Source organism: Oncorhynchus gorbuscha, linkage group LG02 (genome assembly GCF_021184085.1).
Source record: "Oncorhynchus gorbuscha isolate QuinsamMale2020 ecotype Even-year linkage group LG02, OgorEven_v1.0, whole genome shotgun sequence".
Classification (NCBI taxonomy): Eukaryota; Metazoa; Chordata; class Actinopteri; order Salmoniformes; family Salmonidae; genus Oncorhynchus; species Oncorhynchus gorbuscha.
In genome coordinates, this window is record NC_060174.1 from 18,079,721 (window position 1) to 18,096,739 (window position 17,019).

The window sequence follows — 17,019 nt, forward strand, 5'->3', positions numbered from 1 at the left end:
ACTGACCAAAAAGTTATTTTGTTGCCATTTACATATGTCCCCATTACCAGTAAAACATAATCAAAACCTATTTCTTTCACTTACTTGCTGTGCTGTTTCATTGTATATTTGTTCAGTAGTTTCATTCTCAACCAGGATTTCTATGGAACTCTGTTTGGGTCTTTGCATGTCAAATATACTATTTAACACTTTTATTTGAGGTGTCATAAGTTTGTTGACCGATCAGGACCTAAATACTGCATGCCACAATAATTTAACGCCTTTATTAATTTTACACATTGATTACACGATCACTCGTATTTCATATGTCATAACAATTCATCGATATTTATGCTTTGATGCTGGTAAAAAATATATATATACATACATACATACATACATACATACATACATACATACATACATACATACATACATACATACATACATACATACATACATACATACATACATACATACATACATACATACATACATACATACATACATACATACATACATACATACATACATACATACATGTGACCTATGTGAAGCTAGCCACAATAGTGGACTGGGGGGGGGGGGGGATTATAGACCTCCAAGTCCGGTTCACCCTTGGGAGCAATTTCCAAACGCCTGAAGGTACCATGTTCATCTGTACGAATAATAGTATGCAAGTATAAACACCATGGGACCACACAGCCATCATACCGCTCAGGAAGGAGACACGTTCTGTCTCCTAGAGATTAATGTACTTTGGTGCGAAAAGTGAGCAGGACAACAGCAAAGGACCTTGTGAAGATGCTGGAGGAAACGGGTACAAAATACCTATATCCACAGTAAAGCAAGTCCTATATCGACATAACCGAAAAGGCCGCTCAGCAAGGAAGAAGCCACTGCTCTAAAACCGGCATAAAAAAGCCTGACTGGTTTGCACATGGAGACAAAGATTGTACTTTTTGGAGCAATGTCCTCTGGTCTGATGAAAGAAATTTAACTGTTTGGCCATAATGACCATTATGTTTGTAGGAAAAAGGGTGATGCTTGCAAGCTGAAGAACACCATCCCAACCGTGAAGCACGGGGGTGGCAGCATCATGTTGTGGGGGTGCTTTGCTGCAGGCGGGACTGGTGCACTTCACAAAATGGATGGCTTCATGAGGATGGACAATTTGTGGATATATTGAAGCAACATCTCAAGACATCAGTCAAAACTTGGTTGCAAATGAGTCTTCCAAATGGACAATGACCCCAAGCATACTTCCAAGGTTGTGGCAAAATGGCTTAAGGACAACAAAGTCAAGGTATTGGAGTGGCCATCACAAAGCCCTGACTTCAATCCTATAGAAAATGTGTGGGCAGAACTGAAAAAGCGTGCGCGAGTAAGGAGGCCTACAAACGTGACTCGGTTACCCCAGCTCTGTCAGGAGGAATGGGCCAAAATTCACTCAACTTATTGTGGGAAGCTACCCAAAACGTTTGACCCAAGTTAAACAATTTTTAAAGGCAGTGCTACCAAATACAATCAATTAGTATGTAAACTTCTGACCCACTGGGAATGTGTTGAAAGAAATAAAAGCTGTAATTAATCATTCTCTCTACTTTTATTCTGACATTTCCCATTCTTAAAATAGTGGTGATCCTAACTGACTGATAGGATATTTTTTACTTGGATTTAATGTCGGGAATTGTGAAAGGTTTTAATTTATTTGGCTACGGTTTATGTAAACTTCTGACTTCAACTGTATCATGCATCCCTAGAATCCACATGTCCTCATAAAAGGGTAAGCCACAGTCTTCTCGATCATGTATTACATGAGTGGGTTGGGTTCCAATCAGGGATGGAAATTGATCCTAGTTATTATGGTTATTTAAAAAATGTATATAAAGTACCCCCCCCCCCCTGCGTCCTCCGAAACATGACCTGCCAAACCACGCTTCTTAACACCCGCATGCTTAACCCGGAAGCCAGCTGTGCCAGAGGAAACACCGTTCAACTGGCGACCAGAGTCAGCTTGCAGGCACCAGGCCCACCACAAGGAGTCACTAGAGCACGATGAGCCAAGTAATGCCCTAACCCGGACGACGCTGGGGCGGCAGGGTAGCCTAGTGGTTAGAGCGTTGGACTAGTAACCAGAAGGTTGCAAGTTCAAACCCCCAAGCTGACAAGGTACAAATCTGTCGTTCTGCCCCTGAACAGGCAGTTAACCCACTGTTCCTAGGCTGTCATTGAAAATAAGAATTTGTTCTTAACTGACTTGCCTAGTTAAAAAAATATATAATTTTGAACCACCCTATGCGACTACCGGTAATGACACGCTGTGCCCAACTGCCTTAGACCGCTGCGCCCTGACTATTATTTTTTAGACCGGGCTATTAGAAAATGTGCCCATCTAGCCCGCCAGCTGGTAACATGTTGTCTTCAAATATCGCATGGCATAGATTTCGGACCCTGGCTAGAAAAATTCTTAACTTCCATCCCAGGTTCCACTAGCTAACAGGTTTTGTCCATGTTGGAGCAAATATTCTCTTTGTGTCACTATCACCTTGTGTACAACCAACCACTGCTTTCTGATGAGGGAAATGTTGGTGTAGTATTTTGATTTGTAATTGATTTTACTCAAGAATGCATGGAAAACGGATCAACAATATTGTGGTGACACACATTTGTGTGGTGTTCTGAAAACGGGAAGCATCTAGCTACCTGCCATTGAGCTGTGCCTGATGTTTTAAGTGTCTAAAAACCATTAAGCAGCTTAATTTCACTACAGGAAAAGTACTACTTTGAAAATATTGCAATGTGGGTTGATTTGCCTTCAATTGTTGGTCATTACCTGGTTTTTCACCATTCAGTGCTGCTGCTTACAGTTCCTGGGACTGAAGAGTCTGAATCACTCGCAGACAAGGATACACAGTGGGGTAACAAAAAGGTAGTGGAGCGAACATGAAGCCTGGTTGTTATATCTGTGCTTGCTCACAATTTTTATTTTTTATATTTTTTTATGCTGAGTGTGCTTTGCCTTTTAGAATGACTCAAGACCCAAGTCTTGTGAAGTCCCCGGGATCAAGTGAGTACTTACTGCACATCCTATCATTCATAAATCTAAATATGGTACACTGTAGAAAGGTGCTGTGAGAGAAATCACTATCCAGGCCATGCTTAGAATTAATTATGTTCAAAGATTACTCTGTGAAGGCGGCAGGGTATCCTAGTGGTTAGAGCGTTGGACTAGTAACCGAAAGGTTGCAAGTTCGAATCCCCGAGCCGACAAGGTACAAATCTGTCGGCAGTTAACCCACTGAACAGGCAGTTAACCCACTGTTCCTAGGCCGTCATTGAAAATAAGAATTTGTTCTTAACTGACTTGCCTAGTAAAATTAAAATAAATAAAAAAGTGTGTCTGTCTGAGAGGACCTATGACACCAGAACTGACATTTCCACACAAGGCATAGAAAAATGTCATAATTCATGAAAACAAGCTAAAATCATTCAGAATGGATTACCTTAGGTCATGTTCTTTCTCCCCTCTAGTATATTTCCATCACCTGATCAGGAAGTGAACACGTCATTGATCCCGGCCACGCTCAACACAGGAGGCTCCCTGCCCGATCTGACCAACATCCAGTTCCCTCCACCGCTGCCCACTCCGCTGGACCTGGGCGAAACGTTGGTGTTTCCTTCCCTTAGCACCTCCAACAGCACGGGCAACCTGACAACCAACCTCACCCTCCTAGGCATCAGTGCTGCCAGCCACGGTAAGCCATTGATGGCAAAATGAACGTGGCACATTTTGTGTGTGTAATATATACTATATATACTACTATATGCATTCAAAAGTTTGGGGTCACTTAAATGTCCTTGTTTTTGAATGAAAAGCAAAACAAATATTTGTCCATTTTAAAATAACATCAAATTGATCAGAGATACATTGTTAATGTTGTAAATGACTATTGTGGTTGGAAATTGATGATTTTTATGGATTATCTACATAGGTGTACAGAGGCCCATTATCAGCAACCATCTCTCCTGTGTTCCAATGGCACGTTGTGTTAGCTAATTCAAGTTTTTTTTTTAAGGCTAATTGATCATTAGAATCATTTTGCAATTGTTAGCACAGCTGAAAACTTGTGCTGATTAAAGAAGCAATAAAACTGACTTTCTTTAGACTATTTGAGTATCTGGAGCATCAGCTTCATTAAATAGTACTGTAAAATACCAGTCTCAACGTCAACTGTGAAGAGGCGACTCCAGGATGTTCCTCTGTCCAGTGTCTGTGTTCTTTTGCCCATCTTAATCTTTCCTTTTTATTTGCCAGTCTGAGATGTATGGCTTTTTTTTGCAATTGTTCTTTGCAACTCTGCCTAGAAGGCCAGCATCCCGGAGTCGCCTCTTCACTGTTGACATTGAGACTGGTGTTTTGCAAGTACTATTTAATGAAGCTGCCAGTTGAGGACTTGAGGTGTCTTTTTCAAACTAGACACGCTAATGTACTTGTCCTCTTGCACAGTTGTGCACCGGTGCCTCCCACTCTTTCTAATCTGGTGAGTGCCAGTTTGCACTCTTCTGTGAAGGGAGCAGTACAGAGTATTGTACGAGATCTTCAGTTTCTTGGCAATTTCTCGCATGGAATAGCCTTCATTTTTCAGAACTAGAATAGACTGACGAGTTTTAGAGGAAAGAGCTTTGTTTCTGTCCATTTAGAGCCTTTAATCGAACCCACGAATATTCCATTAAATCAACCGTTTCCAGCTACAATAGTCATTACAACATTAACAATGTGTACGCTGTATTTCTGATCAATTTGATATAATTTTAATGGACAAAACATGTGCTCTTCTTTCAAAAAACAAGGACATTTCTAAGTGACCCCAAACATGAATTGTAGTGTATATATAAATATTATTTATTTATTTGAAATTCTGATAATGTAACCAAGGATAATCTCTACATGTTTTTAATTAAAACGCAAGTTCTGTATCAAAGTTAATTTTGTGATCCACTGTTTTACTGGTGGTTTATGTACGAAACCTTCCTGAACTCCATGCAGCACCATTTCTACCATTTGAGCAAGGAAACCATTTTTTTTGGACATAACATCCAAAAATCTAACTTTGGCAATAGTCTACATGCAGAATAACCTGTTAACGTACACCATGCAGATATTATAATGGTAATCATGTGACACAACTATATTGTCTTTGTAAGGTGTTTCCCATTACCCTGCAAAATATTGCATCAAACTGCCTACAGACACTGGAGCTCCTTGAACATCTTGGCTAGACTGTTTCCCACCCCCTGTATCTGGAAAAAGATGCTGTTGAAATAACATGCACAGATAGCTGGCAGGAATATGGATGGCTCCACTTATTTATTTATGGCTCCTTGAGGATCTTTAGTTAAAATGCAGACTAGATTCTGAGGTAGTAGGTGAACCTGTTCACTACTGCAAACATTTCACAGAATGATTATGCGTCAAGTTTCACTAGAAACGCCATTTGTCAAGCTACTGAAAGCTAGATGGGTCGATGGATAGGTACTTTATTACTTAGTGATTGGTACTTACTTAGGGATTGGCATATGAGTGGATGCATGCATATAAACATATACAGCACACATCACTAGAAAATCTGTGTACAATGTAGTTGTGAAAAACCCCTGGCAATGTTACATTGCACAGCAATGCCCAGAATGAGTTTTGCTGTATTTCAGAGAAGAGCCACTGATGCCTGTCCTGTTGTCTTGGCAGGGATCCCAACCACCGCTCAGCCTACCGTGACGGCCCAGCGCAGGCAGTCCACCCTGGTCCCCCTAACCCTAAACGCCAACCCACAGCAGTCACCGCAGCAGCTCTCCCCCACCCTATCGCCCCCTCTCAACATCCAGGTGAGAGGCTTTTTCTACGGTCGCATTCAGCAGTGATATTATTGAACTTTAACAGAGGTTGTAAACAAGTCATTTTTAACATAGAGATATCACTTTCAGTAAATCTCTTAACTAAAATGGGATTTTACCCTGATGTTTTTAAAGGGCCAAAAGCATGATGTAACATTTTGATTAATTAGATTGTTTAATCAACAAGGTAAATTCTGAGAGAGAAAGGTGCTGGAGTTTGCTAAACGGCTATGCAGACAAATGTATTTTCTCGACACAAACTTCAAAAGGAGAACTGGTAGTAGTGTTTTCAATTTATACTGAACTAAAAATTAACATTACATGTAAATTATTTAAGCCCTAATCTATGAATTTCACATGACTGGGAATACAGATATGCATCTGTTGGTCAAACATACCTTTTGACCATCATAGATCAGAAAAGTACCCGTGTCCACCACTTGCATCATGCAGCGCGACACATCTCCTTCACATAGAATTGATCAGGTAGTTGATTATGGCCTGTTTAATATAGTCCCACTCCTATTCAATGGCTGTGTGAAGTTGGTGGGAACTGCAACACACTGCCTCCCAAACATGGTCAATGGGTGACATGTCGTCTGGTGAATATGCAAGTCTTGGAAGAACTGGGACATTTTCTGCCTCCAGGAATTGTGTACAGATCCTTGCGACATGGGGATGTGCATTATCATGCTGAAACATAAGTTGATGGCAGCGGATGAATGGCATGACAATGGGCCTCAGGATCTCATCATGGTATCTCTGTGCATTTAAATTGCCATTGATGAAATGCAATTGTGTTCGTTGTCCATAGCTTTTGCCTGCCCATACCATAACCCCACTGCTTCCATGGGGCACTCTGTTCAACATGTTGCCATCAGCAAATCACTCGCCCACACAACGCCATACAGGACATGTGGACTGCGATTTGTAAGGCTGGTTAGACGTACTGCCAAATTCTCTAAAATGAATTTGGAGGCAGCTTATGGTAGAGAAATTAACATTTCAATTCTCTGGCAACTGCTCTGGTGGACATTCCTGCAGTCAGCATGCCAATTGTACTCTCCCTCAACTTGAGAGATCTGTGGTTTTGTGTTGTGTGGCACATTTTAGTGGCCTTTCATTTTCCCCAGCAGAAGGTGCACCTGTGTCAGGATCATGCTGTTTAATCATCTTCTTGATATGCCACACCTCGCAGGTGGATGGATTATCTTGGCAAAGAAGAAATGCTCACTAACAGGGATGTAAACATTTCAGTGAAATAAGATTTTTGTGAACTTTAATTTCAGCTCATGAAACATAGTACCAACACTTTACATGTTGCGTTCATATTTTTGTTCAGTGTATATAATAATGATTTGGTGGGTGATTTTATATTTGCCCTATTTCAAAACGCATGTGTGAATTGAAAATGTGTTTTGCACATCTACTTTTCCTAAGACACCCTTCAGAGAGTTGGGTCTGCCTTTCACCTTGTTGGCTCGGGGATTTGAACTAGCAACCTTTTGGTTACTGAACCAACGCTCTAACTGCTATTCTACCTGCTGCCCTATATACATGGCTAAATCCCTATGTGAGATGAGCAAATGATGCCTACCAGGTGTAGTTTGGCCTTGTTTCCTGGAATGACTCAGCTAGCTAAGAGGTCGACCGATTATGGATTATGGTTTTTCAACGCCGATACCGGTTATTGGAGGACAAAAAAAAGCCGATGCAGATTTTTTTTTAAATGTAGTTGAAATAATGACAATTACAACAATACTGAATGAACACTTATTTTAACTTAATATAATACATCAATAAAATCAATTTAGCCTCAAATAAATAATGAAACATGTTCAATTTGGTTTAAATAATGCAAAAACAAAGTGTTGGAGAAGAAAGTAAAAGTGCAAAATGTGCCATGTAAAAAAAGCTAACATAAGTTCCTTGCGCAGAACATGAGAACATATGAAAGCTGGTGGTTCCTTTTAACATGAGACTTCAATATTCCAAGGTAAGAGGTTTTAGGTTGTAGTTAATATAGTATTTCTAGGACTTTTTCTCTCTCTACCATTTGTATTTCCTATACCTTTGACTATTGGATGTTCTTATAGGCACTTTAGTATTGTCAGTGTAACAGTATAGCTTCCGTCCCTCTCCTCGCTCCTCCCTGGGCTCGAACCAGGAACACAACGACAACAGCCACCCTTGAAGCAGCGTTACCCATGCAAGTCTCAGAGCGAGTGACGTTTGAAACGCTATTAGCGCGCACCCTGCTAACTAGCTAGCCATTTCACACCGGTTACACTAGCCTCATCTCGGGAGTTGATAGGCTTGAAGTCATAAACGGCGCAATGCTTGACGCACAAGAGCTGCTGGCAAAACGCACGAAAGTGCTGTTTGAATGAATGCTTACGAGCCTGCTGCTGCCTACCACCACTCAGTCAGTATGCTTGTATGCTCAGTCAGATTATATGCAACGCAGGACACGCTAGATAAACTAGTAATATCATCAACCATGTGTCATTAACGAGTGATTATGATGGATTGTTTTTATAAGACAAGTTTAATGCTAGCTAGCAACTTACCTTGGCTTACTGCATTTGAGTAAGAGGCAGTCTCCTTGTGGAGTGCAATGAGAGGCAGGTGGTTATAGCGTTGGACTAGTTAACTGTAAGGTTGCAAGATTGGATCCCCCGTGCTAACAAGGTGAAAATATGTCATTCTGCCCCTGAACGAGGCAGTTAATCCACCGTTCCTAGGCCATCATTGAAAATAAGAATGTGGTTTTAACTGACTTGCCTAGTCAAATAAAGATCAAATAAAGGTGTATAAAAAAAAATTGGTTTCCAAAAATACTGATTTCCAATTGTTATGAAAACTTGTAATAGGCCCTAATTAATCGGCCATTACGATTAGTCGGTCGACCACTACTCCAGAGTAATTTGGAGCTTTCAATTGCTCGAGGAAGGCATAACATCCCAAACAATGCTCAGTGTGCGATGCTTTAAAATATGAAACGATAACCTTTCTCTGCCCATAGCACCAGTATCTAATGTTTGTTTTGTCTATGAACTGAGAATCTTTCTATAACGTATTAAAGCCTTTGCGTCGCTGGGTGAAAACAAGATATTTAGCTACTCTTGTAGTATATTGAAATGGATGTGCAGTAAAAGGTGATTCATTCATTTTTATCAGTCTTCATCTTGGTGCTATATTCTAGATATAGGTAATGTATAGTTTTCCACTTTGTTTTTTATAGTACACTTGGGAAGATGATGCTAACATTTAGGCATTTTAAGTATTATTTGAGCCAACATCAGTTTTGGCAGTGTTACGTTTGCCAGCAAAGAGCAGTGCAATAGGTAACTAATTGGATGTAATGTAATTGTTTCACCTCAGTTACCCAAGTTAGTTGGCAAGCTTTCTTAAATTATTTACAGTTTTAAAGTTACCAAACGTTCTTATGTTATTTTGCTAGCTACTGTAACCCTGTTATAAGTGTTGAATTCCTCGTTTTCAGGTTAAGTTCAAGCTTTTTTCTCTTCCTGTATCGTTAACAGGCAATGGCGATGGACGCCTTGACTCTGGAGCAGCAGCTATCCCAGTACGCCTTCTTTAGCCAGCTGACAGCGCAGTCCCAGGCCCAAGTGCTCAACGACCTGCAGCAGCAAGCCCTGCCCCAGGGCATCAGGCTAATTACCCTGGCCACCACCACTGCCTCCACAGCCACCCAGTCCTCCCCAGTCAGCCAGATCGCGACGACTGTCAACATCAACTCGGTGAGTCGCACGCTCTGTAGACCAATGACACGGTGGAAAACTGAGCTGACAAGATCCAAGAAAAAGCCAGTGTTGTAGTCCTGGTTTTGATGAGACTTACCATGGACTTTTTGTATGGTGCTCTACACGGTGAAACACTTTTGTTTGTGACATTGGAGGTGGGATTGTTGCTAAGTGTAAGTAGATTAGCCTTTTCCACAAGAGTATGGGAGGTGACATTACCAGTAGTAATTCTCATGATTTTTGAGACTGCTGTTTCAGTCAGAACAATTGTCTAGATCAGTGGATCCCAAACTTTTTTTATAGTCCTGTACCCGTTCAAACATTCAACCTACAGCTGCGTACTCCCTCTAGCACCAGGGTCTGCACACTCTCAAATGTTATTTTTTTGCTATCATTGTAAGCCTGCAACACGCACACTATACAATACATTTATTAAACAAAGAATGAGTTAGTTTTTGTCACAACCTGGCTTGTGGGAAGTGACAAAGAGCTCTTATAGGACCAGGGCACAAATCAATTATTATTATATTTGCTCTTTATTTAATGTCTTACATATAAAAACTTATTTGTTCAACAAGGATTTTAAATAACTCACCACAGGTTAATGAGAAGGGTGTGCTTGAAAGGATGCACATAACTCTGCAATGGTGGGTTGTATTGGAGAGATTCTCAGTCTTAAATAATTTTCCACACAGTTTGTGCCTGTATTTAGTTTTCATGCTAGTGAGGGCCGAGAATCCACTCTCACATAGGTACGTGGTTGCAAAGGGCATCAGTGTCTTAACAGCACGATTTGCCAAGTCAGGATGCTCTGAGCTCAGCCCAATCCAGAAATCTGGCAGTGGCTTCTGATTTTAAATTACATTTTTACAGAATGCAATTTCGATGAGGCTCTCTTGTTGACTTGGACTGGAGGCAGGGCATGAAAGGGATAACTAATTCAGTTTTTTGTGTCATCCGTTTTGGGAAAATACCTGCGTAAATGCTTACCCAAGTCACTCAGGTGCTTCGCTATATCACATTTGACATTTTCTGTAAGCTTGTTCATTTTCCCACAAATCAAACAATGATGGAAAGAACTGTGTGTTGTCCTTGTTAATCCAGACAGAAAAGAGCTCCAACTTCTTAATCATAGCCTCAGTTTTGTCCCGCACATTGAATATAGTTGCGGAGAGTCCCTGTAATCCTAGATTCTGATTATTCGGACGAGAAAAAACATCACCCAGATAGGTCAGTCGTGTGAGAAACTCGTCATCATGCAAGCGGTCAGACTAGTGAAAATTATGGTCAGTAAAGAGCTTTAAGTTTGTTTATCAATAAAAAAACATGTTAATACTTTGCCCCCTGATAAGCAGTGCACTTCTGCATGTTGTAAAAGCGTTACATGGTCACTGCCCATATCATTGCATAATGCAGAAAATACATGAGGTTCAGGGGCCTTGCTTTTTCACTGTTGTGTCCAAAACATCTTTCAAGCTGTCAGGCATTCCCTTGGCAGCAAGACCCTCGGTGGAAGCTGCAGTGTACACAAGTGTCGGGAGCAACTACTTGCACACGCGTTACCACTCCACTGTGTCTCCCTGTCATGGCTTTAGTGCCATCAGTCCAGATACAAACACATCTTGACCACAAGTCCATTTGATGTCACAAAGCGGTCCAGTACTCTAAAAATATCCTCTCCTGTTATTCTGGTTTGCAGAAGAGGATGTCTTCCTTAATCAACCCCTCCATGTAGTGAATCTGTTATTCAGTGTGTTTGCATGGGCTAATAGCAGTAAGCCCAAATATTTATTTGATTTTATTACTTTTTTTATACTTCAAGGTGTTTTCATACATTCAAAAATACTTCTCTAGTAATAAGAGTAGGAAAGCGGTCATGCGTTTGGACAATTAATACATTGCAGTAAATAAAAGCTTGTCAATCTTGTCCAGTCTACACAAACCGGTGTGCGCCATGACCAATCATATCTACAGTAGCCCTATATGCAAATAGGCCATTGCCATACTAGCCTCTGCAATTCACTTTGAATGCTAGAAAAATTAGAAAGCCGTCGCAAAAGCCACAATACACCTGAATGGTTTCCTGTAAATACCACTGGTCTCGTCTTACTTTCTGGGAACTTTACAGCTCTCCCTCAGTTGCCTACTGTATACACATCAGCTACAACAACAACCACTTCAACACATGTTAGGGACAGTTTGGTCCAACTCAAGGTATCATTAAAAAATGCACTCCGAAAGGTAAAAAATATTTCTCACACCACACTTCCCTTGTACTGTAAAATAAATTAAACACCCTACCCCCTCATATAGATTAACTCCAAAATAATATTTACGACCACAAATAACTAACTGTAGCGACCCTGTGGATATAGACTTTGCCAATTCAACCAACATGCTCTTGTGGCACAGTTGATGCCACGAAGATTTGAAACGACCCTGTCTTTCAAAGATAATTTGTGAAAATCTAAATTGCACAGATCTTCATTGTAAAAAGATTTAAACACTGTTTCCCATGCTTGTTCAATGAACCATAAACAATTAATGAACATGCACCTGTGTAAATGTCGTTAAGACACTAACAGCTTACAGACAGTAGGCAATTTAAGTCAGTTATAAAAACTTAGGACACTAAAGAGGCCTTTCAACTGACTCTGGAAATCAGCAAAAGAATGATGCCCAGGGTCCCTGCTCATCTGCATGAATGTGCCTTAGGCATGCTGCAAGGTAGCATGAGGACTGCAGATGTGGCCAGGGCAATAAATTGCAATGTCCGTACTGCGAGACGCCTAAGACCGGACGGACAGCTGATCGTCCTGGCAGTGGCAGACCACGTGTAACAACACCTGCACAGGATCAGTACATCCGAACATCACACCTGCGGGACAGGTACAGGATGGAAACAACTGCCCGAGTTACACCAGGAATGCACAATCCCTCCAGTGCTCAGACTGTCCACAATAGGCTGAGAGGCTGGACTGAGGGTTTGTAGGCCTGTTGTAAGGCAGGTCCTCATCAGACATCACCGGCAACAACGTCACCTATGGGTACAAACCCACTGTCGCTGGACCAGACTGGCACAAAGTGCTCGTCTCACCAGGGGTGATGGTTGGATTCGCGTTTATCGTTGAAGTAATGAGCGTTACACCGATGCTTGTACTCTGCAGTGGGATCAATTTGGAGATGGAGGGTCCGTCATGGTCGTGGTCGGTGTGTCACAGCGTCATCGGACTGAGCTTGTCATTACAGGCAATCTCAACGCTGTGCGTTACAGGGAAGACATCCTCCATGTGGTACCCTTCCTGCAGGCTCATCCTCATTCTCCAGCATGACAATGCCACCAGCCATACTGCTCGTTCTGTACGTGATTTCCTGCAAGACAGGAATGTCAGTGTTCTGCAGCGAAGAGCCCGGATCTCAATCCCATTAAGCACGCCTGGGACCTATTGGATCGGTGGGAGAGGGCTAGGGCCATTCCCCCCCCCCAGAAATGTCCGGGAACTTGCAGGTGCCTTGGTACCGCACTCTTCCACCATCTCACAGCAATAATTGGCACATCTGGTGCAGTCCATGAGGAGGAGATGCACTGTAGTACTGAGTATCTGGTGGGGCCACCAGCTGCATTGACTTTAAGTTTTGATTTTGACGACACATTCCATGTCTGTGGAACTTGTTCAGTTTGTCTTTTGTTGAGTCTTATGTTCATAAATATTTACACATGTTAAGTTTGCTGATAAATAAATGCAGTGGACAGTGAGAGGACATTTCTTTTTTTTGCTGAGTTTATACATGCAACAACTTTTCCAGCAACATGTTTCTGTGCCAATGCACCACACAACCAATCAAACAAAGCATACTGCCTCTGGGCACTTAAATATCATGGTTGGTGTTTTCAACACCAGAATATATCGACTCAATCTCGACAAACAGAAAATACGTCCCTCCCTACAGTAACTTGTAGTCCTACCTAGTATTGAAGGCTTGACACATGCATGAGAGCATCAGCTGTTCCGTACGGCTGTGTTATCACGCTCTCCGTAGCCAATGTGAGTAAGACCTTTTAAACAGGTCAGCATTCACAAGGCCGCAGGGCTAGACTGATTGCTGGGACATGTACTCCAAGCATGCGCTGACCAACTCGGCCAGCAGCATACCACACTTCATACCACTGCTGGCTTGCTTCTGAAGCTAAGCAGGGTTGGTCCTGGTCAGTACCTGGATGGGAGACCAGATGCTGCTGGAAGTGGTGTTGGAGGGCCAGTAGGAGGCACACTTTCCTCTGGTCTAAAAAATATCCCAATGCCCTAGGGCAGTGATTGGGGACACTGCCCTGTGTAGGGTGCTGTCCTTCAGATGGGATGTGAAACGGGTGTCCTGACTCTCTGAGGTCATTACAGATCCCATGGCACTTATCGTAAGAGTAGGGGTGTTAACCCTGGTGTCCTGGCTAATTTCCCAATCTGGCCCTCAAACCATTAATGATCACCTAATAATCCCCAGTTTAAAATTGGCTCATTCATCCCTCTCCCCTGTAACTATTCCCCAGGTCCCGTTGCTGTAAATGAGAATGTGTTCCTTACCTGGTAAAATAAATAAAACTCAAGTGTCTCTCCCTGACGAGTCTGTAATACCAACATGTTTTAAGCAGACCAGCATAGTCCTTGTGCTTAAGGACACAAAGGTAACCTGTTTAAATGACTACTGACCTGTAGCACTCACGTCTGTAGCCATGAAGTGCTTTGAAAGGCTTGTCATGGCTCACATCAACACCATTATCCCAGAAACCCTAGACCCACTCCAATTTGCATACCGCACCAACAGATCCACAGATGACGGAATCTCTCTTGCACTCAACACTGCCCTTTCCCACCTGGGCAAAAGGAACACCTATGTGAGAATGCTGTTCATTGACTACAGCTCAGCGTTCAACACCATAGTGCCCACAAAGCTCATCACTGATCTAAGGACCCTGGGACTAAACACCTCCCTCTGCAACTGGATCCTGAACTTCCTGATGGGCCGCCCCCAGGTGGTAAGGGTAGGTTACAACTAGAGGTTGCCCAATTTTATGAATTTTTTTTCAACGCCGATACCGATTTTATTGGAGGACCAAAAAACCAGATACCGATTTTTAATTGTTTTGTTTTTTTCATTAAAAAACGATTTGTTAATTTTTATTTATTGCAATAATGACAATGACAACAATACTGAATTAACCTTGTTATTTTAACTTAATATAATAAATAAAATCTATTTAGTCTCAAATAAATAATGAAACATGTTCAATTTGGCTTAAATAATGTAAAAACAGTGTTGGAGAAGAAAGTAAAAGTTAACCTAGTAATATCAACCATGTGTAGTTAACTAGTTATTATGTGAGGTTTTTATACGATAAGTTTAATGCTAGCTAGCAACTTACCGTGGCTCCTTGCACACACAAGGTCCTTTTGATGCTGCACTCATGTAACAGGTGGTGAGCCTGCCACGCAGTTTCCTCGTGGATTTTAATGTAATTGGCCAAAATCGGCACCCAAAAAGGCAGTTTACCGATTGTTATGAAAACTTGTAATCAGCCATGCCTGATTAATCGGTCAACCTCTAATAACAACATGTCTGCCACGCTGATCCTCAACACGGGAGCCCCTCAGGGATGTATGCTCTTGTACTCCCTGTCAGTTTCACAATTCCTGACATTTAATCCTAGTAAAAATCCCTTGTTTTAGGTCAGTTAGGATCACCACTTTAAGAATGTGAAATGTCAGAATAATAGTAGTGATTTTATTTCAGCTTTCATTTCTTTTATCACATTCCCAGTGGGTCAGAAGTTTACGTACACTCAATTAGTATTTGGTAGCATTGCCTTTAAATTGTTTAACTTGGGTCAAATGTTTTGAGTCGCTTCCCACTATGTTGGGTGAATTTTGGCCCATTCCTCCTGACAGAGCTGGGGTAAACGAATCAGGTTTGTAGGCCTCCTTACTCACGCACGCGTTTTCAGTTCTGCCCACACATTTTCTATAGGATTGAAGTCCGGGCTTTGTTATGGCCACTCCAATACCTTGACTTTGTTGTCCTTAAGCCATTTTGCCACAACTTTGGAAGTATGCTTGGGGTCATTGTCCATTTGGAAGACTCATTTGCAACCAAGTTTTAACTTCCTGACTGACTTGAGATTTTGCTTCAATATATCCACATTATTTTCCATCCTCATGATGCCGTCTATTTTGTGAAGTCCACCAGTCCCTCTTGCAGCAAAGCACCCCTACAACATGATGCTAGCACCCCCGTGCTTCACGATTGGGATGGTGTTCTTCGGCTTTCTAGCCTCCCCCTTTTTCCTCCAACCATAACGATGGTCATTATGGCCAAACAGTTAAATTTCTTTCATCAGACCAGAGGACATTGCTCCAAAAAGTATGATCTTTGTCCCCATGTGCAGTTGCAAACCGTAGTCCATTGACCTCATCCCGTCAGTTGAGGATGCCTGGTCATTCTTTAAAAGTAACTTCCTCACCATTTTAGATAAGCATGCTCCGTTCAAAAAATGCAGAACCAAGAACAGATACAGCCCTTGGTTCACTCCAGACCTGACTGCCCTCGACCAGCACAAAAACATCCTGTGGCGGACTGCAATAGCATCGAATAGCCCCCGTGATATGCAACTGTTCAGGGAAGTCAGGAACCAATACACGCAGTCAGTCAGGAAAGCTAAGGCCAGCTTCTTCAGGCAGAAGTTTGCATCCTGTAGCTCCAACTCCAAAAAGTTCTGGGACACTGAAGTCCATGGAGAACAAGAGCACCTCCTCCCAGCTGCCCACTGCACTGAGGCTAGGTAACACGGTCTCCACCGATAAATCCATGATTATCGAAAACTTCAATAAGCACTTCTCAACGGCTGGCCATGCCTTCCGCCTGGCTACTCCAACCTCGGCCAACAGCTCTGCCCCCCTCCCCCCGCAGCTCCTCGCCCAAGCCTCTCCAGGTTCTCCTTTACCCAAATCCAGATAGCAGATGTTCTGAAAGAGCTGCAAAACCTGGACCCGTACAAATCAGCTGGGCTTGACAATCTGGACCCTCTATTTCTGAAACTATCTGCCGCCCATTGTCGCAGCCCCTATTACCAGCCTGTTCAACCTCTCTTTCATATCGTCTGAGATCCCCAAGGATTGGAAAGCTGCCGCAGTCATCCCCCTCTTCAAAGGAGGAGACACCCTGGACCCAAACTGTTACAGACCTATATCCATCCTGCCCTGCCTATCTAAGGTCTTCGAAAGCCAAGTCAACAAACAGGTCACTGACCATCTCGAATCCCACCGTACCTTCTCCGCTGTGCAATCTGGTTTCCGAGCCGGTCACGGGTGCACCTCAGCTACTCTCA

The 17,019-nt window shown here is 42.3% G+C and overlaps 1 protein-coding gene across 2 annotated transcripts in view; it reads left to right on the forward strand.

The window, feature by feature from the left end:
- Positions 1–17,019, forward strand: part of LOC123998153 (CREB-regulated transcription coactivator 1-like) — a 37,414-nt gene that overhangs the window by 8,534 nt on the left and 11,861 nt on the right. For both annotated transcript variants that reach the window (XM_046303126.1, XM_046303135.1), the window contains exons 6-10: positions 2,835–2,911; positions 3,009–3,049; positions 3,514–3,737; positions 5,729–5,865; positions 9,420–9,638. In XM_046303126.1, coding sequence (XP_046159082.1) covers positions 2,835–2,911; positions 3,009–3,049; positions 3,514–3,737; positions 5,729–5,865; positions 9,420–9,638 — 698 coding nt within the window. The remainder of the gene's footprint in view (positions 1–2,834; positions 2,912–3,008; positions 3,050–3,513; positions 3,738–5,728; positions 5,866–9,419; positions 9,639–17,019) is intronic.